The sequence below is a fragment of the Bubalus bubalis genome, chromosome 2, assembly GCF_019923935.1.
Source record: "Bubalus bubalis isolate 160015118507 breed Murrah chromosome 2, NDDB_SH_1, whole genome shotgun sequence".
Taxonomy (NCBI): domain Eukaryota; kingdom Metazoa; phylum Chordata; class Mammalia; order Artiodactyla; family Bovidae; genus Bubalus; species Bubalus bubalis.
The window spans coordinates 167,904,405-167,929,209 of NC_059158.1; the positions used below are offsets into that span (position 1 = coordinate 167,904,405).

The 24,805-nt window shown below is 41.4% G+C and overlaps 1 protein-coding gene across 8 annotated transcripts in view; it reads left to right on the top strand.

Annotated features, from left to right (window-relative positions):
- The first annotated feature begins 3,423 nt into the window (after positions 1–3,423).
- AGFG1 (ArfGAP with FG repeats 1) overlaps positions 3,424–24,805 on the top strand; it is a 75,115-nt gene continuing 53,733 nt past the window's right edge. For 3 of the 8 annotated variants that reach the window (XM_044937916.2, XM_044937919.2, XM_025278374.3), the window contains exon 1: positions 3,425–3,865. In XM_044937916.2, coding sequence (XP_044793851.1) covers positions 3,699–3,865 — 167 coding nt within the window. In that variant the 5' untranslated portion in view covers positions 3,425–3,698. Of the gene's footprint in view, positions 3,866–24,805 lie in introns of all 8 variants that reach the window. The other 5 variants (XM_044937917.2, XM_025278371.3, XM_025278377.3 and 2 more) reach the window with 3 other exon arrangements.

A 24,805-nucleotide genomic window follows, 5' to 3' on the forward strand; every position in this document is an offset into this window, starting at 1 on the left:
CTGGCTGCAGAGCTAACTTTTCTGAAGGTAACTTCTGTGCAAATCCAATAAGCAGGATAAGTATTCAGCTACTAGAAGTAGAAGCTGGCACCTTGCATCTGGATCTGGGTTTGAATTCAGCTTCATGCTTCATTTCTGGCCTTGGGTATGCTGGCACTTCACAGCCTCAGCTTCCTCATATATGAGATAGGGACAAAAATACCTCCTTTTGTTGTGATAGTCAAGACAAGTACATAAATAGCCTTGCCTGACACACCACAAATTCTCCTTGGGATCTGAGAGAGTAGAAACCTACTTAGATATTATATGGGAGATTAAAAAAGCTAAAATTCAGCAGGTCATACAGACTTACAGCTTCATTTGGAGAAAACACTTTGGACGTCACCTGAACTTCACCTTGCTTTAGAATGACAGTCTGGAAATACCGACTCCTGATTCTTGAAACAACAACAACAACACAACAACCGCTTATTAAACTGTTTGTACAAGGGGCTGCAGTCACGCCTTCTGATTTTGGCATTTATTAGATGCTAGACCATGGAGAGATGAACAATCAGAAAACATACAAACAAGTGAGCATTACAAATATAGAAACAAGGAAGCCACTGGCTGTGGGTTGAATGCATTTGTTAGTGATGAGTAAGAGATGGCTGGGTGTCACACTTGGTCACAGGGGGGTTGTGAAGCCTTCTGTCTTGGTCAGTCCAGGACTGGACATTTCAGTACTCTCCTCTTCTAAACAGCCAAGGATCCAGTTGCCTTGGCGTTCCAGCTGATGTTAAGTCAACGGTCTTGTCAAAAAGACTCAGAAGTCAACTTTCTAAGGCTCCCCCTCACTCATGAAGAGACAATGTGAGCTCCAAGGAGGATGTGAAATATATCAAATACATTTAAAAATTCTTGGGTTTGTAATGACACGGAAAAAAACATTGCTCACTATTGCAAGGTGTTAGGAAACCAATATATTATTTTGAAAGTTTGTGAATAAACAGAAGGAATCAAATAGTCACCCTGCCTTTCTGACATGAACTGTGCTAAACAGTGGCTAAGAGCAAGTTTTTCTTTATAAAAAACATTTTCTTTCAGCTGATACGTGAAGAAGGAACAACAGAGTTAGACTGTTACCATTTTGTAAACTGTAATGGATTAATAAATCTAGACACTAATCATCAAGGGCTATCAATGTCATAAAAAGACAGAAAGATATTCCTCTCCTCCTCCCCCGCCCATTATGTACCTCCTGATGGAAGAACACAAAGATAAAATTTAGCCAAAATTAAAAAAAAAAATTGAACTGGATACAAGTGAATTAGACCCAAGAATGCATTTCTTAGGAAACAGAGGATAGAGAAAAATGTTAAATGACCTAGACAATGGTAAATGACATGACCATTAATTGAAAGGAAAAAAGGAGATAGTGGGGACTTCTTTGTGGTCCAGTGGTTAAGACTCTAAGCCTTCACTGCAGGGGTCAAGGGTCCAATCAAAGGTCAGGAAAGTAGGATTCTGCATGGTGCAGCCAATAAAATAACATAAAATTAAAAAAAAAAAAAAAAGGAGATGGAGGGGTAACCATAGACTAAAAGAGATTTTACAATATGAGACACATTACTCAATTGTGAGGTGGGGATTCGAATAAACAGTAAAAAAATTTTTTTAAACATTGATAATTGGAACTTTGAACTCTGATGGGATATATGAGGATTTTAAGGAATTATTAATTTTTTACATTTGCTAATGGCATTGTAAAAGTGTTACTCCCTCAGTTGTGTCCTGCTTTTTTCGAGCCCATGGACTGTAGTCCACCAGGCTCCTCTGTCCATGGAATTCTCCAGGCAAGAATACTCGAGTGGGTAACCATTCCCATCTCCAGGGGAGCTTCCCAACCCATGGATCGAACCTGGGTCTCCTGCACCGCAGGTGGATTCTTCACTGTCTGAGTCATGAGGGGAGCCTAAGTTAAAAATTCATTGGCCAATCCAAAATCTGCCAATCCTTTTCTTTTACTATTAAACACATTATTATTACTAGTAATATGAAGTCTCATTTGGTCGACTTGTCCAGTCACTTTCACTGGAGATCTGGAGGCTAGCCTTGGCAATAGGAAATCTGGATTCTAATCTTACTTTCCTATTCACTGGCTGAGGGACTCTGGACTCTCTGGGTCTCCCTGGATAATCCTTGGGGAAACGAGGGGCAAGAATGATTTTTAACATCCTGCTGGCTGTGGATTCCTGGAGTGATTAAGAGATTTGAGTTCTGCAGTCTGACTGTCTGGGCCAACCCATGTCTATCTAAGGGTGAATTTACTTAATCTTCTAGAGTGTTGGCTTCCCGATTATAAGAACCATAAGGCTTACCCTTAAGGGATCTTATGAAGATTAAGTGAGATACATAATGCACTCGTTCCATAAATACTGAGCACCCAGCCTGCAGCTCTGGGAGGGGCAGGGGGTGGAGCAGAGAAGAAAACACTGGGGTTCAGGTCGTTTGGGGCCTAAAGGGAGATTCCAGGGAAAACACAGTAAACACTAAAGGAGTAGGATTTTATTTACTTTATAACAGTGGGTCAAAGGTGGGGGTCTCTGATAAGATTAAGGGAGTGAGCAGGGCTTGCTCTCCCTTAATCTTTTCTAGAGTAGCACGAACAGGATTTTCAATAGCCAGAACCATGAAGAAAACACAGCACAGCCATTTCACTGAGGGTGATTTTCCTGAACGTGGAAATTTTCACGTGGAAATGTTGCAGATCCTCCGAACTGCAATATTAAGTAGGTTGATTGGGCTTACAGAAGTTGCCTGCAGTGGGCGCATGGATAACAGCCTCCCACGTGTAGCAGTGGTTCTCAGCCAGGTGGATTTCACCTCCCTCTACCATGACTCCACATTTAGCAACCTCAGGGAATTTTCGGTTGCCACAGCAACACGGCATGGGGTGGGGAGGTCATTCTGGCATCTAGTGGATCAAGGCCAGAGATGATGTTCAATATCCTATAAGGCACAGGGCAGCCTCCACACCAAGAAATCATCTAGTCCAAAATGCCAACAGAGGCATAGCGGAGAAACCCTGCTATAGAGTGTACAGCCCCGGCAAGTGTTCCTGACTCAAAGAGGGAGCTTACTGTGTTCGGGATCCAAATGGAAATCCCGTGTGGCTGAGTAGATTAGGATGAAGTGAGAGAGGCAGCCTGGGCTAGACGGATGGAGAGCTGTTTAGGATACAGGGTGATGAACTCTGAATTATCCCCAAAGCATTGGGCAGCTCTTGAACCCCTTCAGGCAGGGGGAGGAAGGCAACCCAACTAATGCGCTTTGCCTGCAAGTGCGGCCGCAGTAACTCCTCCCGGCCAGCAGAGGGCGCGAGCCGACACTTGGCCTCCGGCCGCCCGGGGCGGGCCCCTTCTTGCCGTCCCCGCTTCCTCGTCTTTTCCCCTCAGGAGAAGTCGGGAAGGCGGCGGCGGCGGTTGTCCCACGACCGTCGGGCCGGTTAGCGTGGCCCGTCAGCCCGCGCTCCGCAGCGTGTCCGCCTCGCGCTCAGCCCGGTCGAGTCGAGCCGCAGCTGCCCGGGTCCGGCGCGGGCGGCGCGCGCTGACGGAGGGCGGCGGCCGCGGCCAGGGCGGCCGGTGGGACCGCGGGGTCCCCGGCGCAGCGCCGCCCGGCTCCCGGCCCTGCCGGCCTCCTCGCTCGGCGCCGCGGCCATGGCGGCCAGCGCGAAGCGGAAGCAGGAGGAGAAGCACTTGAAGATGCTGCGGGACATGACCGGCCTCCCGCACAACCGAAAGTGCTTCGACTGCGACCAGCGCGGCCCCACCTACGTGAACATGACGGTCGGCTCCTTCGTCTGTACCTCCTGCTCCGGCAGTCTGTGAGTGCGGGGCGGCCGGGCGGGAGGCCGGCCCTTCCTCTGGCGCGGGGAGCGGTTGGCCGCGCGGGGGGCCTCACGCGGCTCGGGGCCATGGGCCGGGATGCGCTGGGCCCGCGAGGCCGGGGATACGTTTTTGGTTTTCGCCGGGCGAGGGTCCAGGCCCGGCGCGGGGGTGGGTAGCCTTGGTGGCTGGGGCGTGGGCGGGGTCGGGGTCGGGAGAGGGTGCCGGGGGTGAGCATCTCTGGTCCCCGCGGAGCCGGCGCCTGCCCGCCTCCCTCGGGCCTCCGCTAGCCCGGGAGCGCAGACCCGATGGAGCTGCAGTGGGAGGACGGGAGGAGGCTGGGAGGGCCTCGCGGGTCCTTTGTGTACCCCGCCTCTCGGCCGGGGCGCGGCGGTCCCTAGCGAGGCACCTGCTGGGCCCCCGGTAGAGGGGTGGTGGGTAAGGCTGGGGTGGAGGGAGAGCAGGGGCGCTTAGCATGTTTGTTTTTTTTTTCTCTCGGATCCAGAGTTCCTAGGACACTGAGAAAACCAGCACTTAGAAATAGTAGCGGGGTTAAAATGTTTTGATGGCAGAGATGGGAATCCCAAGGGAAAAGTTGAGGGGAGGGGAGGGGGTCCCCGTTTAATTGCGGGAGAGGGAGGCAGAGAAAGCAGGCGTGAGATTGTGGGACTTCAGCTTTATGACCCAAAGAGAGTCTTGAAGAGTTGGGGTAAAGTTTTAAATGGAAGTAAGGGACTGACTAGGAGCTGTGTCATTGTCCATATGGTGGTGGTGTTATCTGTAAGATTTCTCCGTCAATACCCAAGTGTCCTGGCGTGTACACAGAAACGAGAAGAGATGGAAAGACAGTATTGTTTCAGGAAAAGGGAGACTGCCGTCTTGAATTACTGGAATGGTTTGCATTTGTTCCTCTTTTCTTCATTAAGCTGTTTTTTTCTATTAAGATGTTTGTTGCTGAGATTGAAGGGTTTTTTTTTTTTTTGAGAGTTTACAGTTGATTTTGGAACTAAGTTGTTTTTATACACTAAATTATCTTGTAGTAAGTTACCAACGAAGAGGTGATTACTAAATGGTCTTAAAACCTTTGTTGTATCAAACATCTACTTAAATTCTTTCTCTTGTTCCATTCTTTGAAATCAATTATTTGGTTTCCCCCTTCCCCTCCAGAAACTTTGTAAGATTAATCTTGAGGCAAAGTGTATATAATATATGAGAAAACTTGATTTTTTTTTTTTTTTGGAAAATGTAAGGCATGCCCAGTTATGTACAATTTTTCATCTTCCTAAGTTGGGTAAAGATGCATCATTAGTCTCCCATGATGATTATTTCTTTAACATATTTATTGAGTGCCTACTAGGTTCTCTCTAAAGCCTTGGGAGTGCTGATGAATAGAGCAAGGTCTTTTGTTCTCTTGGTGCTTACATTCTTGTTGGGGAGATGGTAACATAGTAAGTAATCAAATGAGAAAAATGTCAGGGGCAAGAGTGCACTGAAATAGTAAGATAGGAGGAGAGACCTCTGAGAAGTCACTTTTAGATTGTAGGATCAAGAAAGCACTCTGAGAAGTTGATAATTAGTGATGTTGTTGAATTACAACAGAATCCTAGATCTGGTTAGTGTTTAGGAGATAGTCTGGTTCATTCTTTACGTTTACAAATAAAAATTTTGTGGGCAACTTGGGTTTTAAAACAACGAAGGCTATAGTCCAGTTTGTTTTGAGGGTAGTACTTGACTTTTTGCATAGTAAGTAGGCTGTGTTTTTACTTAACACAAGGTCCTTTAATACATTTAAAGTATTTTATTTGAAAAAATGTCCAGTCTCATCACTTCATGGCAAATAAATGGGGAAAAACAGGAAACAGTGGCAGATTTTATTTTCTTGGACTCCAAAATCACTGCGGACAGTGACTGCAGCCATAAAATTAAAAGATGCTTGCTCCTTGGAAGAAAAGCTCTGACAAACCTAGACGGCGTATAAAAAAGCAGAGACATCTCTTTGCAGACCAAGGTCCGTATAGTCAAAGCTATGGTTTTCCCAGTAGTCATATAGGCATATGAGAGTTGGACCATAAAGAATTGATGCTTTATGAAGCATTGATGAAGACTTGATGCTTTCAAATTGTGGTGCTGGAGAAGACTCTTGAGAACCCCTTGGACAGCAGGGAGATCAAACTAGTCCATCCTAAAGGATATCAACCCTGAATATTCATTGGAAGGACTGTTGCTGAAGCCCTAATAACTTTGGCCACCTGATGCGAAGAGCCGACTCATTGGAAAAGACCCCGATGCTGGGAAAGATTGAGGGCCGCAGGAGAAGGCAACAGAGAATGTGAGGTTGGATGGCGTCATCGACTCAATGGACATGGGTTTGAGTAAACTCTAGGAGAGAGTGAAGGACAGGGAAGCCTGGTGTGCTGCAGTCCACAGGATCACAGAGTCAGATATGACTTAGGGACTGAACAACAACAATGTATATATTTACTCTTCTGGATTTCTGACTTTTCTGTGTATCTGTTTATAAGTATGAATTTATTGCCGCAAATGTGTAATATGAAGAATTATTTACAAGTTTCTTCCTAGAGTGTTTGCATTTCAGAAACATTATATATGAGAGGCTATCTCATTATACATGCCAGTTGTTCACTTTAATGGAATTTAATGTGTAACAGATAGGACTCTTTATCTATTTAGTTGTAAGTCTGCAAATATTTATTGCTTGGCCTGTTTCGTGTACTATGGGAGGCACTGGTCCTGTTGGGATCCCACTGTATTTCAGGTGCTTACATTCTCAGTATGGAAACAGTTACAATATATTGTAATTTCATTTCTTTGAATGAGCTATCCACGAAATACGTAAATGAATAGGGAAAGCTTCACAGAAGACTTAATGGCTGAGTGAAGACCTTTAAAGATAAGGGCCACATGGCAGTGGCTTCATATAGTGAAAGAACAAATACTAATGCTTATGAACTGGATACACTTGGTTTTGAATCCTGGCTCCACTTATTAGCTATGTAGTATTGAGAATGTCATTCAGCCTCTATGAGTGTGAATTTTCTCACATTTGAAAGGCAAGGATGAGGTTTACCTTATGCATTTTGGATGTAGGTTAGTTTTCAATATTAGAGATATTGTATGTCTGACATCTCACATGACTCCTGGGATATATATTAATAATAGCTGCCCAGTAGGTGAGAAGCATTATTAACGAAGGGGACAGGACATTCCATGAGTAGGGAACAATATATGAAAGATGATAAAATGAGAAGCACCTTTATAAAAAAATTTATCAGTTTGGATTCTTTAGATTTAAATCAGTGTGACTGAAGTTGGTTTAAGAATATGAAGGAAATGTATTGTTTGTCTTAAAATGAGACTTTATGCTCTGATTTAATGATGTTGCCTAGATTTCCCTCATTCAAAGATGGCTGCTCCCAGCTGCCTTAATTTATATTACTGTTACAACTCTTCCAGAAATTCTACAATTCATTCTGGATTAGGTTAGGTCATATGATTGCATAGAACCAGTACCCTCATTGGATACGTTGTACGATGATATTATTGGAATAACAAAGATCCCAAATAGAATTCCCAAATCAGAAATGTGGGATCCTTGTGGAGGAAAGACTGGATCCCAGATGAAACATCTACTCAGAAATTCTGGAAGAACAATAATTCCTGAGGATTTTTTCTTTGAAAAGCAATAATATAGGAAAATACTTCAAGAATAATAGCTATTGAGTTTAATGATAATTATGTCTTTGATATTTAGATGACATGCTGTAATTGAAAGTATGAATTATGAAGTCAGATTTTGACTCTACCACTAGCTTTGTGACTTGAAAGTGAAAGTTGCTTAGTTGTGTCCAACTCTGTGACCCCATGGAGTGACTATACAGTCCATGCAGTTCTCCAGGTCAGAATACTGGAGTGGGTAGCCTTTCCCTTCTCCAGGGGATCTTCCCAACCCAGGGATTGAACCCAGGTGTCCTGCATTGCAGGTGGATTCTTTACCAGCTGAGCCACAAGGGAAGCCCAAGAATACTGGAGTGGGTAGCCTATCCCTTCTCCAGCAGGTCTTTCTGACCCAAGAATTGAACTGGGGTCTCCTGCATTGCAGGTGGATTCTTTACCAACTGAGCTATTAGGAAAGCCCAGCTTTGTGACTTAGGGCAAAGTATTAAGCAAAGGCAAAGTATTGAGCAAGACCACTATGTGTGGGTTGGCCTGGATCCATCCCCTCAGCTTCTTTGTTTGTGAGAAGAGGATGATAAGATATACCTTAAGTTTGTTCAAAGGATTAAATGGTGCACTTCATTGAATATTAATTGAGCATATATTATTTTTGAGCATGGAGCTAAGCAGGGAATATACATACATGAATTGAGGCATGTTAGCTGCCTTTCAGAAACCTTGATGTGCCTAGAAAATGCTGATACATAATAAATGGTATCTGCTATTATAAGTTAAATAGACAGGGTGACAGTATACAGCCTTGACGTACTCCTTTTCCTATTTGGAACCAGTCTGTTGTTCCATGTCCAGTTCTAACTGTTGCTTCCTGACCTGCATACAAATGTCTCAAGAGGCAGATCAGGTGGTCTGGTATTCCCATCTCTTTCAGAATTTTCCACAGTTTATTGTGATCCACACAGTCAAAGGCTTTGGCGTAGTCAAGAAAGCAGAAATAGATGCTTTTCTGGAACTCTCTTGCTTTTTCGATGATCCAGCGGATGTTGGCAATTTGATCTCTGGTTCCTCTGCCTTTTCTAAAACCAGGAAGTTCAACATCAGGAAGTTCACGGTTCACATATTGCTGAAGCCTGGCTTGGAGAATTTTAAGCATTACTTTACTAGTGTGTGAGATGAGTGCAATTGTGCGGTAGTTTGAGCATTCTTTGGCATTGCCTTTCTTTGGGATTGGAATGAAAACTGACTGACTATGGTTTTTCCTGTGGTCATGTATGGATGTGAGAGTTGGACTGTGAAGAAGGCTGAGCACTGAAGAATTGATGCTTTTGAACCGTGGTGTTGGAGAAGACTCTTGAGAGTCCCTTGGACTGCAAGGAGATCCAACCAGTCCATTCTGAAGGAGATCAGCCCTGGGATTTCTTTGGAAGGAATGATGCTAAAGCTGAAACTCCAGTAAAATTTGGCCACCTCATGCGAAGAGTTGACTCATCGGAAAAGACCCTGATGCTGGGAGGGATTGGGGGCAAGAGGAGAAGGGGATGACAGAGGATGAGATGGCTGGATGGCATCACTGACTCGATGGACATGAGTCTGAATGAACTCCGGGAGTTGGTGATGGACAGGGAGGCCTGGCGTGCTGCGATTCATGGGGTTGCAAAGAGTCGGACACGACTGAGTGACTGATCTGATCTGATCTGCTATTATGAATTTTAAGATAGTCACATGCCTTTTTATTATTTAGCAGTATCTTTGTTAAATAAATTGAACAAGTATGTTGTTAATATTACTAGACTCAGAGCTGGTCTTTTATTTCCTTTTTTTTTTTTTCAGATGATTGCACTCTGTGCTTGTATGATGTTTATTTAAAATATGTAAATGAATTAAGATTGTGAAACTTTAAAATAGACTTCAGATTTATGTATATTAAACTGTCACTGAGGTAGAAAGGGGGTGTTCTAACAGATTGATTTGTCATTCTTGCTGCTGCTATCTATAGAACTATTCAGACTTATAAATGGCATTCCATTATAGCCAGCATAAAATATCGCCTTCATGTTAACGAACTTATAGTTGATGAAAAGACTAGGTTTAGACCAAATTATTTATTTTGCGGAGATTGTTAGCATTAATTAATTGGCAAATAATGTAAGAATTGTTCTATACTTAAAAAATGATTCATTTAGTTTGCAGAGAGAGTTTAGATAAAAATCAAAAATAACATTTGAGAAACATCTAGTCCAGCTGCTTAATACCAGCCCTTTTATGTAGACAGTGCATTTAAACTTGGATTTCACAGGTAGATAAATGTAAACAGATAGTAACTTATACTCAATTTTGTGTGCGTTTTGAGTCTTAAGATGAATCTTTATTAATAAGAATTTTTACTTTAAAATTAAAGTTGGGCAATTGAAAAGAGGCATTTGTTTTTATATATTCACTAGCATTTGAGTAGATTGAATCAAATACCCTTTGGACGTCAGTGTATAATATTCAGAACCTCATGGATGTCACAAGTGGCAGTTTACATCTTTGATTCCCTTTTCACTTTTTTTGGTACACTAGCAGTACTCTTACCTGAAAAATCCCATGGACCAAGGAGCCTGGTGGGCTGCAGTCCATGGGGTCACTAAGAGTCGGACACGACTGAGCGACTTCCCTTTCACTTTTCACTTTCATGCACTGGAGGAGGAAGTGGCAACCCACTCCAGTGTTCTTGCCTGGAGAATCCCAGGGACGGCGGAGCCTGCTGGGCTGCTGTCTATGGGGTCGCACAGGGTTGGACACGACTGAAGTGGCTTAGCAGCAGCGGCAGCATGGGTACATTCAGTGAAAATATTTTGGCAGTGTAGTACAATTTCAGTTTAAGTGGGAAAGCTATTTTGATAACTTTTTCAATTGTGAAGGGCAGAGGTTTTTTTTAAGTAAATATTCATTAAGTCCAGGCACTAGTACATGTATCCAGGGGATACAAAAATTAAAGTATTTAAATGAAAAATAAGATAATAATTACTAGCAACAATTACTAAGTACTCGTGTCAGGTATTATTCTAGTAACAGTCATAAAGAAAAGTAGTGTAATCCTTAACAACTTTAAATTGTGAAGTTAGCTTACACTCTAATGCTTATTGTAAATTGTTGTGAATTCTGTATTTGGGGGATTTAAATGGTGGATTTTACTTCATTGGATATTAAAGGGCAGGACAGGTAGTTTATTAATGTATTGTGTATTTTTGTGTTTTATAGTTATGTCATGCTTTTCTTTAAGTTGTAGTTTTAGCTAGCTTCAAATGTCTGCTCTTTGAATTTCTTCAGAAACTATTGTTATGTGTTGTGAGTGTGATGGGTTATGGTGCGATTGGTTCTGATATTAATTCTTTTGAATTTGGCACATCTGTCCTGTCAGGAATTAATTACTTTGCTATTTTCTGTGTTTGAACTGTAATTAAAACCCCTCATCCCATGTGTTCAGGATTGATAGTGGTTAGATTTATCCAAAAAGGCAGTGAAAAAAGACAGTGATAGTCATTAGGTTTATCAAGAAAGTCAATCATTAAAAAACATACACACAGATAAAATTTAGGTTTTTGAATTTTAGCATATAATTGTTAATTTGCCAGAGCGTTATGTAACACCTAGGACTTTTTGAATATGGTTCCACTGATGAGATTTTTGTCCCCTTTGATACAATTTAGACTCACTTTGTGTTATAAAAGATTTTTATAATTTTAAGCTACTTTTAAAGCAGTTTGAGTGCTGAATTGTACTAGATCTCTTTTCAGTTTAGATGTTTTACATTTCTTGTCTACAGTTGAGTAACAGCTTTTCATAGTGACTATTTGGTGGAGTTTTTAAAATACTTCATTTTCATGGAAACAGTTCTTACTCAAGTGATTGTTTTATATAATGTTTAATTAAACTATATATCTATCAAATAGAGCTTCCCTGTTGGACCAACCACCTGCCAATGCAGAAGATTCGGATTCTTTATCTGGGTGGGAAGATCTGGAGAAGGAAATGGCAACCCACTCCATATATTCTTGCCTGAGAAATCAGTGCACAGAAGGAGCCTGGCAGAAGAGCCTGGACAGAAGGTCCATGGGTTCTCAGAGTTGGAGATGACTTAGCAACTGAACAACAACAAAAACCTGCCAAATACTATACCAAGTAAATATGGTTTAGTAGTATATGAAACGACTCTAGATAAGCATAAAACTCAGTTGAAAGGAACAAGAGATAGGACCTTCTAGCATGAATGTTCATTGTGGAATAGGCGTTTGCTGTAGGTTTTTTAGCAGGAAAGATAAACGTGGATTATTCAGCAAACTGATCGAGAGAGACTCTTCTTAAGTGTTGTGAGTACCTCCTGTCTTGGTGTTCTTTAGAACCCAAGGGATGGTGACATCATTTGACCTTAACTTGCTACCACGACATTTTTAAATTGTTTGTCTGTGTTCTTCTTTCATTAGTCTGTGAATTTGGTTCAGTGTGCTTGTAAGCACTTGGACCTTTAATCAGTGGTTGTATCATTTATCTAATTAAATTTATATTAAAAATTTAAATATTAGTGAGTTGTTTTACAAATAAAAAGAATTAAAGCATTCTTTTAAGGAACTTGCTGACCTTTGGACCTCAATTTAAATATTTTGCCTCTTTAGAAACTTCTGTATCTAGTTTCAGTACAGTCTTTGGAAAATAAGCAAATACCCAAAGTGATAATTTTCTGTCTTTTCTGTACAACATGTATAATGCTTACATTCTTAAGAAGCTTCTGTGGAGGTATTCAGTACTACGTGCCATTAGCTTGTTTTTTTCCCCACTCAGTAATGCATTTCCCAGTCCACCTGGTCAAATCAATCGTTGTCTAGGATTGATACACCTTGGATTCCTCTAATGTATGTAAAAAAGATAAATCGTTCATAACTTTGGGTACTTTGTTTAATAGGTTCCTCCAGACATCCTTTTCAGCCTCACTCATGAGAGCTGTTGCCCTAAAAACACCTGCTTGGACATGATTAGAATGAAATTTAATAACTTAGAGTAGAGGAGGTGTGGGAACCTTATTTGAATTGTTCTATATATGGGGAATGAATTTTTTGTTTTTATTTGTTTGTTTGTTTTTAAGTTAGAATGTGCTTTTCCAAAGACTCCTGTGTAAGACATGGTCTCCTTTTGATTGGTATCATAACTGTCTTTTACAGGGAAGGAAGTTGTAATTACTCTTTGCTTTTATTCTAGTTACTTAGCTTAAGAGATGAATTAACAAACTGGAGCATGGTGTAAGAAAATTGGTTAGGATGATAAGGAGGTTTGAAATTCTGAATGAGCAGAATAGCTCCAGGGACCAGAAGTATATTAGCTTAAAGAAGAAAAAACTAGAGAGTGGGGTTACGGAGCTGTACATGTGGTCACTATCTTTGAGTAATTTAAGGCCTTTATGCAGAAGAGCTTCCCTGATACCTCAGTTGGTAAAGAATCTGCCTGCAATGCAGGAGATCCTGGTTTGATTCCTGGGTTGGGAATATCCGCTGGAGAAAGGATAGGCTACCCACTCCTATATTCTTGGGCCTCTCTTGTGACTCAGCTGATAAAGAATCCTCCTGCAATGCCAGACACCTGGGTTCTATCCCTGGTTTGGAAAGATCCCCTGGAGAAGGGAAAAGCTGCCCACTCCAGTATTCTAACTTGGAGAATTCCATGGACTGTATAGTCCATGGGGTCGCAAAGAGTTGGACAGGGCTGAGTCACTTTCACTTTTTGTGCAGAAAAGGTAATAGGTTTTATTCTGTAGGTCAGTACAGTTCAGTCACTCAGTCATGTCTGACTCTGCGACCCCATGAACCGCAGCACACCAGGCCTCCCTGTCCATGACCAACTCCTGGAGTTTACTCAAACTCATGTCTGTTGAGTCAGTGATGCCATCCAACCATTCTCACCCTCTGTCGTCCCCTTCTCCTCCTGCTCTCAATGTTTCCCAGCGTCAGGAGCTTTTTAAATGAGTCAGCTCTTCACATCAGGTGGCCAAAGTATTGGAGTTTCAGCTTCAACATCAGTCCTTCCAGTGAACACCCAGGACTGATCTCCTTTAGAATGGACTGGTTGGATCTCCTTGCAGTCCAAGGGACTCTCAAAAGTCTTCTCCAACACCACAGTTCAAAAGCATCAATTCTTCGGCGCTCAGCTTTCTTTACAGTCCAACTCTCACATCCATACGTGACCACTGGGAAAACCATAGCCTTGACTAGACGGACCTTTGTTGCCAAAGTAATGTCTCTGCTTTTTAATATGCTGTCTAGGTTCTGTAGAGGGAGATGCAAGACCAGGTACGGAAGTCATAGTGAAACATACATGTTTAGGAAAAGAAGAGGGATTTTTCTTATAGTGTCAGATTATAAAAATTCTTATTCTTGCCCCATTTTTGCGTTAAATTTTGCAAGATCTTTGATGGGGAAAGTAAGAAAGTCAGCAGAACTAATAATGTGGGAAGATGGGAAAACTTCCTCATTTCTCTCTTCAAGCCTTTATCTCTTAATGAATATTGGTGGCTCTGACTTGGAACATTTGTGTTCAGAGGTACTTCTATAAAGAAATTGCTGATGTCTAGTAGAGTCTTGATATTTTTGAAATATGAGAAATTTGAAATTTAAAAAAATTCCTCATATTTTCTAGAAATGTTTTTTCTTCAGTTAAAGAATACAGCGTGTGTATGTGTCAAATTTCATTTTGAAGGGAAAGAGCCATTTATTTTCCATATTTTCTGTTTACTTTTTAATTTAATTTTAATTTAAAAAATACTTGCACATAGTTTAAAAAGGCTTATGATGAGCAACAGCAGTCACTTCTTCCCTTTCCCCATTTCTGTTTATCATGGACAGTCTGTTCCCTTCTCTTTTTGCCTTTGTATTTCTAACTAACGGGCTTACAGCTTTTTTTTCAACTTTGGCTTCTCTGCTCTGCAAGAGTGAAGATAAGGCTTTGGCCCTCTTAACACTCCTCTCACTTTCCATGTGTACTCTGCATCTACTCCTTCGAATAGACTATCACAGTTTTGGTTAAATCACTGTTAAGTATTTACCTTATTGCATTATGTGGGTACTGTCTAAACTAAGTCATACAGTTTGTTACTATTCTGTATGTACTGTCTCAGCTAAGTCCTACAGTATGTTACTGTTATGTACATACTGTCTCTGCTGCTGCTACTAAGTCACTTCAGTTGTGTCCAACTCTGTGCGACCCCATAGACGGCAGCCCACCAGGCTCCGCCATCCCTGGGATTCTCCAGGCAAGAACACTGGAGTGGGTTGCCATTTCCTTCAATGCATGAAAGTGAAAAGTGAAAGGGAAGTCACTCAGTCGTGTCCGACCTTCGCGACCTCATGGACTGCAGCCCACCGGCTCCTCCGTCCATGGGATTTTCCAGATAAGAGTACTGGAGTGGGGTGCCATTGCCTTCTCCTACATACTGTCTCAGCTAAGTCCTATACTATGTTACTACTATGTTTTCTTTCTTATATAGACTTTTCTCTCTGAAGTTTATAATTGTCTAGGTTTCTTCATTTGCTTTGTTTTCCATGTGGATTTCATTAATATTTCCTCACATAAAATGATCTCTGGCTGCGATATGCACCTTTTTTATAGTTTGATCAGATGTGTCAGATGCTGGGTGCTTCTGTCATTTTGATCTGAAAATAATGTGCTCTAGAGCGACTTCCCTTTCACTTTTCACTTTCATGCATTGGAGAAGGAAATGGCAACCCACTCCAGTGTTCTTGCCTGGAGAATCCCAGGGATGGGGGAGCCTCATGGGCTGCCGTCTTTGGGGTTGCACAGAGTCGGACACGACTGAAGCAACTTAGCAGCAGCAGCAGCAGCAGGCCTGCTGTGCAGCTGTTGACTTTGGACTTTCTTCTTCTACCTTAGTTCTGGAAATTCCCATCATGCCTAACCTGTGTTGAAACCTCTTTTTCCAGGATCCCCACATTTCCATTAGCCTCTTGATTAAAGGTTAATGGGAGATCATTTTTGATATCTGCATTGCTGAAAATGTCTTATTCTGCCCTCATGTTAAAATTAATACTTTGTCTACATTCACAAGGTGAAAAAACCCTTGGAGTTTTTAAGACATTGCTTCGTTGTCTTTAAACCTTCAGTATTGCTGTTGAGAAGTTTGATGCTATTGTTACTAGTCATTCTCTGTGCCCCATTTTCCACTCCCTCTTTGGGAGTATATATGATCTTTCTAGTTCATAGATTTTTTTTTCTCCAGTCTTCTTTTTGGTGAATAAAAAAAGTCTGTCATTCTGAGTACCAGGTTGAGGGAGGGGACTGGGGACATAGAATCTATTATTGTTCAGTGTGTAGTCTCAGATAAGTCTCCAAGTTTTGGCGTAATACCCAGTAGCAGTCCTCAGCTGTGCCCCAGTGTATTTGGTATAGGCTCTCCAGATTAAATAAGCAGTTAGAAAGCATCACTGACTCAATGGACATGAAATTTGAGCAAACTCCAAGAGATAGGGGAGGATGGAGGAACCTGGTGTGCCGCAGACTACGGGGTCGCCAAGAGTCAGACACCATTTAGCGACTGAACTACAACCACCAGCATTGCAGATTAAATTTTCCTACCTAGCATTTGGTATGTGTGTGTGCTCAGTTGCTTCGGTTGTGTCTGACTCTTTGAGATCTTATAAACTGTAGCTTGCCAGGCTCCTCTGTCCATAGGATTCTCCAGGCAAGAATCCTGGAGTGGGTTGCCATTCCCTTCTCCAGGGGATCTTCCTGACCCAGGGATCAAACCTGGATCTCCTGCATTGCAGGCAGATTCTTATCAGCTGAGCCACTGGGGAGCAGTCTTTTGGAAGTAGGGAAATTGGAAATCTAATTTTGAGCCTGCATAAATCCCCCAACTTGTGGCTTGATGGCTTTTGTGACTCTTAGGGATTCTGTGGTGGGAGTCATCTTCTAGTTGGCTTCTCCCACCTCTACAGGAGCTTCGTTTTAGCTTTCTTTACTCTGCATAGTTGGTTACTGCTGGTATTGTATTTTCTGTATTTTTGCTATGCCTTTGGGTTCCCTCCTTGTTCTCTATTCCTCTCTTTGTGGAAGAATGACTTTTTATTCCTTTGCTATCTTTTCAGTAGGGTTTAGAGAGGTAGTAAAGACATTCTTGGGTTTTGTCCACTGTTAACAGGAATGCATTAGTTAGGTTTAAATTGTTACCTGAGTATTATTTTTTTAGGTTCTTGCCCTAAATGTTACAAGGACCTAGCAGTGTAGTGTTGCTGGCTTTTAAAAATAAAAACTCCAAATAGAAATTATGGTTTGCACCATGGGGGTGTGTGTGTGTGTATTTTAAAGTTGAGTTCTGGATAAACTAATATCTGGACTATCTAATATATACAGATCTTGGTATCAAAAGTCTGTAGATTTTTGGTAACTTGTTAAAGGCATTTTCTATTTGTTATAGATTTTAAATGTATAATTTACATAATACAGAACATTTATATACAATATTTTTACTCCGTAAGATCGGGATAGATTTAAATGTCAAATTGGCGTTCTTAATGCCAACATTAGCAAACCACTTAAATTTCCACAGCCTATTAAAATATTTGAACCAGCTTTTCCTCCAGCAGGAGAAAAGCAGTGACTAAAACTAGCTAAATGAGCTTTCTTACTTATTCATCCAGCACACATTGTTTTTTGAGTTGAACAAATGGCTATTTGCAAGATTGTTTGAGGCATAGTTAAGAGTAACATACTGGTGGACATATGGAATGAGTCACACCATCTGGTTGCAGTCATACCTGGGTGGTGGTCCTTAAAACTGAAACTTCTGGGGATCTGCATATGACTTAATTATGCTACAAAAACATATTGGGCTCTACCAGTAGATGACTTTGAAACTTCTTGAAGCCAATTAAGTGGCAAACATGCTTTCAAAATATCAATACTGCTGTTATTAAATAGTCACTATTAATTTTTTTTTTTTTTTTTGCACTAAACTGGAGACTTAAAATGTGTATTTTAGGATCCAAAATGGGTGGTACTTCAGTATTGGTACTGTAAAAATGATGTGGTTTATTTGCGTAACACTTTGATCCAATAGTTATGACTAATGTCATTACAGTAAAGTGTTTTATAAACACTGGATTCACATGATAGCTAGACTTGGCTTAGCAAAAAACGGGGAAATGGCACCAGCTTTCAGGAGTGTATCCTGAAAATAACTAGATAAATGAATAATTCAGTTTTGGTTACTTCAGGATTTCATTCATTTAAATAAATAATCAGATTTGGTCGATGGAGAAGGAAAGGTGGTCTGCCAATGAAAAATTTTAGTTTGTGTGAAAATTGTGGTTACTGTAGATAGTAACATGGACTCTTAAGTTGGTGCACATTAAAAGCAACTTTTTTGTTGTGTAGTTCTGGGAGTCTTAACATCTGTATAAATGCATGTAACTACCACCACAAGCAGAACATGGAATGGTGTGTGCATGCCCAGTTGTGACCTATGGACTGTAGCCCACCAGATTCCTCTGTCTGTGGGATTCTCCAGGAAAGAATACTAGAGTGGGCTGCCATGTCCTCTTCCAGGGGATCTTCCTGACTCAGGGATCAAACCTACGTCTCTTATGTCTCCTGCATTGGGAGGCAGATTCTTTACCGCTGCTGCTGCTGCTGCTAAGTTGCTTCAGTTGTGTCCGACTCTGTGCGACCCCAGAGACGGCAGCCCACCAGGTTCCCCCATCCCCGGGATTCTCCAGGCAAGAACACTGGAGTGGGTTGCCATTTCCTTCTCCAGTGCATGAAAGTGAAAAGTGAAAGCGAAGTCGCTCAGTCGTGTCCGACTCTTAGCGACCCCATGGACTGCAGCCCACCAGGCTCCTCCGTCCATGGGATTTTCCAGGCAAGAGTACTGGAGTGGGGTGCCATTGCCTTCTTTACCACTAGCACCACCCAAATAGTTGCTCGGCACATTGCAAATTCCAATTTTGCTTTTTTGAACTTCGTGGAATTGTTTTTGATCTGCAGTTGGTTGAGTACCTGGATGTAGAACCCAGGGACACAGAAGGCCAACTATATGTTTCTTTAGTGAAGATCTCCTGGGGGTAAACGTCAGTTTTTAATCTGAAATTGTTATTTTGTCTTACACTTCAAAGATGTTTTTGCTGGATTCACAACTGTTAATTTTTAGTTTTTTAAAAACTTCCTAAAGACAATATTCCACTATTTTCTGGTTTTCAGTGAGAAGAAGTCTTTTCAGTCAGATTTCATTTCCTTTGTCTTTTCTTTCTGATGGATTTTAAGGTGTTCTCTTTTTCTTTGAAGTTTTACCCAAATGTTTCTAAGTATGAATTTTATTTGTGCTGATTTTCATAAGCTGTGCTTCCTATATTTGTAGATGTATGACTTTCATTGGATTGTAAAAATCTTAGCTATTATTAGCTCTTTAATATTGCTTGTCCTTCATTCTTTGAATTCTTTCTTGCAAAAGCAAGAATACTGATTACGCCTTGTAATAGTGTCCCCCACTCTTTTATTTTTTTTTTTTTATCCTTGTCTTTTCTATCTCCTTATGCATCTGTGCTGCCTTCTGGGCTATTTCTTCTGTTTTCTCATTCCCCAAATCTCTCTTCTGGTATGTTTAATTTGCTCTTTAACTAATTTGTTAAATTTTTGATTTCCACATTTATAAATTTTCATTTCTATAAGTTCTGACTTTTAGATTTACCAGTTTATTCTGATAATTTCATATTTCCTATTCATTTTTATTCCACCATTTAACATTTCCTATATGCTATGTTTACTTTATATTTTGTATTTGATAAATCCAGTAACTAAAGTCATGGGAAGAGGGGGCATAAATCTGTGTTCTACTGTCTCAAGCTCAGTAATGATTTGCTCTTATGTAATGATTTTTATTGTAGTCTCATCTTTTATTGAACTTAATATTTCCAAATCCTCATAGCATAATTTGTAAATTATAAATGCATTTTTCTTGACAGGATTTGCATATTCTACTGCTGGGATCTAGGGATATTGCCACCCTGAAGCTTCTTAATTCTTCATCCAAAGTCTTGGGTTTAATAGGGATAGCTCAGGATTACCTCTCACATTGTCTTAGCTATTGTTATATTTGCCTTCTGAGCAATACTGAATTTTTTGTATAGTGTAGGCCACTCTTGTAGTTTCAGTTCACTTTTACTTTTTATCTTTGTTTTTTTCTCTTGTAAAGGGGGAGTCCTTTGAGATTTATTAGAAGTGTTAACAACTAGGATTTTTCTAGAAATATTGACAACTAGGGTTTTTCTTCTATTTTTTTTTAGTAGTCTATAAAGTTATCATATTTTAGCAGAGGAAACTTTTCAAAAATGTCTGCCATACTGTTGTAAATAAAAATTAATGAGATTAGATATGCAAAGTGCATGCCAGTCTAGGAACTTTATAGGTATTAATTTCTTTCTGTCTTATTAAGTTTTTTTTCACCTCTTAATTTGTATAAATGTACTTAATATCATTTTTTTTTTGGTGGACACTTGGCTTAATCTTTTAAGGATTTCTATTTTTTGTTATGCTGGAAATAGTAAATTTACGTGAAAATTGAAATTATTGTTATGTATGAGGTGACCTAAGAAGAAAACGGCAACCCATTCCAATATTCTTGCCTGGAAAATTCCATAGACAGAGGAGCCTGGCAGGCTACAGTCTGTGGGGTTGCAAAGGAGTCGGACATGACTCAGTGACTAAAACAACAGCAACAACATATGAATGGTGAATGTGTGGAATGTTTTGTAGACGATTGAACCTAGGTATAATTTATATCTCAGTAGTGATCCAAAGAAACTACTTCTTTCTTCACTTGGTGATTAACACATTTAGTATATTTAGAGTAGTGGTTCTTGAGTAGTACTCTGCAGTTCCACCCCCTGCACCCTCAGGGGACATTTGGCACTATCCTGAAACATTTTTTATTATTCTTACTGGGTTGGGGGTCAGTAGGACTGGCCAGTTTTATTGCCACTTAGGACTTCCCTGGTGGCTCAGCAGTAAAGAGGCCCCTTGCCAATGCAGGAGATGCAAGTTCTGTCCCTGGGTCCGGAAGATCCCCTGGAGTAAGAAATGGCAACACACTCCAGTATTCTTGCCTGGGAAATCCCATGGACAGAGGAGCCTCTTGGGCTACAATCCATAGTGTCAAAAAGAGTCAGCTACAACTTAGCAGCTAAACAATAACAACACTGTCACTTAACCATTTCCCCTTTGATAATGAAGTGTTTTCTTGACTTTATTTTAACTTCATATTGAAGTAAATTAATAATGTTGTGATAGTTTCTGGTATACAGCAAGTGATTCAGTTATACATATGCATGTATCTATTCTTTTTCAAATTCTCTTCCCATTTCAGTTCAGTTCAGTCTCTTAGTCGTGTCTGACTCTTTGCAACCCATGAACTGCAGCACGCCAGGCCTCCCTGTCCATCACTAACTCCTGGAGTTCAAACCCACGTCCTTTGAGTCGGTGATGCCATCCAACCATCTCATCCTCTGTCCTTCCCTTCCCCTCCTGCCCTCAATCTTTCCCAGCATCAGGGTCTTTTCAAATGAGTCAGCTCTTCACATCAGGTAGCCAAAGTATTGGAGTTTCAGCTTCAACATCAGTCCTTCCAATGAACACCCAGGACTGATCTCCTTCAGGATGGACTGGTTGGATCTCCCTGCAGTCCAAGGGAGTCTTAAGAGTCTTCTCCAAGACTACAGTTCAGAAGCTTCCCATTTAGGTTGTTACATAATAATGAGCAGAGCTTCCTGCACTATACAGTAGCACTATGTTGGTTGTCCACTTTAAATGTAGCGGTGTGTACATGTCAGTTCCACACTCCTAACTCTCCCTCCCACCCACCCTTTCCCTTGGTCAGCATAGGTTTTTCTCTAAATTTGTGAGTCTGATTCTGTTTTGTAAATAGGTTCATTTGTATCATTTCTGTTTAGATTCTGTATAGACTTCATATATACATGATACCATATGATCTTCCTCTGTCTGACTTACTTCACCCAGTGTGACAATCTCTAGTTCCATCCATGTTGCTGCAAATGACATTATTCTTTTCAGTGGCTGAGTAAAATGTTGTCTTACATATGTATGCCACATCATCTTCATTCCTCAGTTGATGGGCATTTAGGTTGCTTCCAGGTCTTGGCTATTGTAAACAGTGCTGCAGTGAACACTGGGGTGCATGTATCCTTGCAGACCATATTTTTCTATTCTGATAGATGCCCAAGAGTGGGATTGTAGGGTTATATGGTAGTTATATATTTAGATTTTTAAGGATCCTCCATACTGTTCTCCACAGTAGCTGTACCAGTTTACATTCCCACCAGCAGTGTAGGAGGGTTCCTTTCTGTCCACAGCATCTCCAGCATTTGTCATTTGTGGATTTGTTTGATGATAACCATTTTGACTGGTGTGAGGTGATATCTCATTGTAGTTTTGATTTGTATTTCTCTAATAATTAGCAGTGTCAACATCTTTTCATGTGTGTCTTGGTCATCTGTGTGTTCTCTTTGGAGAAATTTCTATTTACGTCTACCTTTGATCGGGTTGTTTGTTTTGATGATATTAAGCTGCTGTATTCTAACAAGATGGTGGAGTAGAAGGACACCGGCTCATCTTCTCTTGGGAGAACTCCAAAATTGCAACTAGCTGCTGAATACCATTGACAGGAGAATGTTGGATTGCACCAAAAAAAGATACCCCACATCCAAGGGCAAAGGAGAAGCCCCAACAAGATGGTAGGAGGGGTGAAATCACATTTAGAACCAAACCCCATACCCACCAGAGATGTTCACAGGGCACAAACAAAACCTTGTGTGCACCAGGACCCAGACCCTACACAGACTGAACCAGACCTGAATGTTTGAGTGTCTCCTGTGGAGGCACAGGTCAGCAGTGGCCTGCCACGGGGACTGGGGCTCTGGCTGCAGCAGACCCGGGTCACGCAGCGTGTGACATTAAGCTGTCTTGGAGGAAGGTGCTATTAGCCCCACCACAGAGCCACCAAGCAGACAACCCACAAACTGCAGAACAATTATACCAAAGAAATTCTCACACTGTTAAGAAGGTTCTGGGACCCACAACAGATTTCCCAACCTGGGGATTCATCAAAGAGACTGAGGACCCTTGGGGAATTTGACTTTGGAGGCCAGTGGGATTTGATGACAGAACTTGCACAGGACTGGGGAAACAGACTCTTGGAGGACACAGACAAAACCTTGTGCACTCGAGGAGCCAGGAGAAAGGAGCAGCAGTGTACCCACAAGAGACTGAACTAGACTTGTTTGTGAGTGTCCATGAGTCTCCGACGGAGGCATGGGTCGACAGTGGCCTGCTGTGTGATCAGGGACTCTGAATATAACAGTACATGCACAAGTCCTTTTGAAGGAGGTTGCCATTACCTTCCTTCATTTCACTTTAGTCGATCAGTCCTACCCAGCTCTTTGAGACTGCTTTACCCTAACCATAGTTTGGCCTCAGGCCAAACAACAGGGTGGGAACACAGCTCTGCCCATCAACAGAAAATTGGATTAAAGATTTACTGAGCATGACCCCACCCATCAGAATAAGACCCAGGTTCCCCTCAGTCAGTCCATCCCATCAGGAGGCTTCCATAAGCCTCTTACCCTTGTCCATCAGAGGCCATGGAATGAAAACCACAATCACAGAAATCTAACCAAACTGAAGAGGAACTAAAAAGTGAAGGGGACCTAAGAAGCCTCTTGATGAAAGTGAAAGAGGAGAGTGAAAAAATTGGCTTAAAGCTCAACATTCAGAAAACGAAGATCATGGCATCTGGTCCCATCACTTCATGGGAAATAGATGGGGAACCAGTGGAAACAGTGTCAGACTTTATTTTTCTGGGCTCCAAAATCACTGCAGATGGTGACTGCAGCCATGAAATTAAAAGATGCTTACTCCTTGGAAGGAAAGTTATGACCAACCTAGATAGCATATTCAAAAGCAGAGATATCACTTTGCCAACAAAGGTCCGTCTAGTCAAGGCTATGGTTTTTCCAGTAGTCATGTATGGATGTGAGAGTTGGACTGTGAAGAAGGCTGAGCACCGAAGAATTGATGCTTTTGAACTGTGGTGTTGGAGAAGACTCTTGAGAGTCCCTTGGACTGCAAGGAGGTCCAACCATTCTATTCTAAAGGAGATCAGTCTGGGTGTTCTTTGAAAGGACTGATGCTAAAGCTGAAACTCCAGTACTTTGGCCACCTCATGTGAAGAGTTGACTCATTGGAAAAGACTCTGATGCTGGGAGGGATTGGGGGCAGGAGGAGAAAGGGACAACAGAGGATGAGATGGCTGGATGGCATCACTGACTCGATGGCCGTGAGTCTGAGTGAACTCCGGGAGTTGGTGATGGACAGGGAGGCCTGGCGTGCTGCGATTCATGGGGTCGCAAAGAGTAGGACAAGACTGACTGACTGAACTGAACTGAACTGAACCAAACTGATCACATGGACCACAGCCTTGTCTGACTCAGTGAAACTATGAGCCATGCCTTGTTAGGGCCACCCAAGATGCAAGGGTCATGGTGGAGAGTTCTGACAAAACATGGTGCGCTGCAGAAGGGAATGTCAAACCACTTCATTATTCTTGCCTTGAGAACCCCATGAATAGTATGAAAAGGCAAAAAGATAGGACACTGAAAGATGAACTCCCCCGGTCGGTAGATGCCCAATATGCTACTGGAAAAGAGTGGAGAAATAACTCCAGAAAGAATGAAGGGATGGAGCCAAAGTGAAAACAACACCCAGTTGTGGATGTGACTGGTAATGAAAGTAAAGTCTGATGCTATAAAGAGCAATATTGCATAGGAACCTGGAATGTTCATGAATCAAGGTCCATAATCAAGGTAAATTGGAAGTGGTCAAACAGGAGATGACAAGAATGAACATCAACAGTTTAGGAATCAGTGAACTAAAATAGACTGGAATGAATGAGTTTAATTCAGATGACCATTATATATACTACTGTAGGCAAGAATCCCTTAGAAGAAATGGAGTATCCCTCCTCATCAACAGAAATAGTACTTGGATGCAGTCTCAAAAATGACAGTGATCTCTGTTGGTTTCTCTTTTGTTCTATTCCATTAAATATCACACTAATCCAAGTCTATGCCCCAGCCATTAATGCCAAAGAAGCTGAAGTTGAACGGTTCTATGATGACCTATAAGACCTTCTTGAA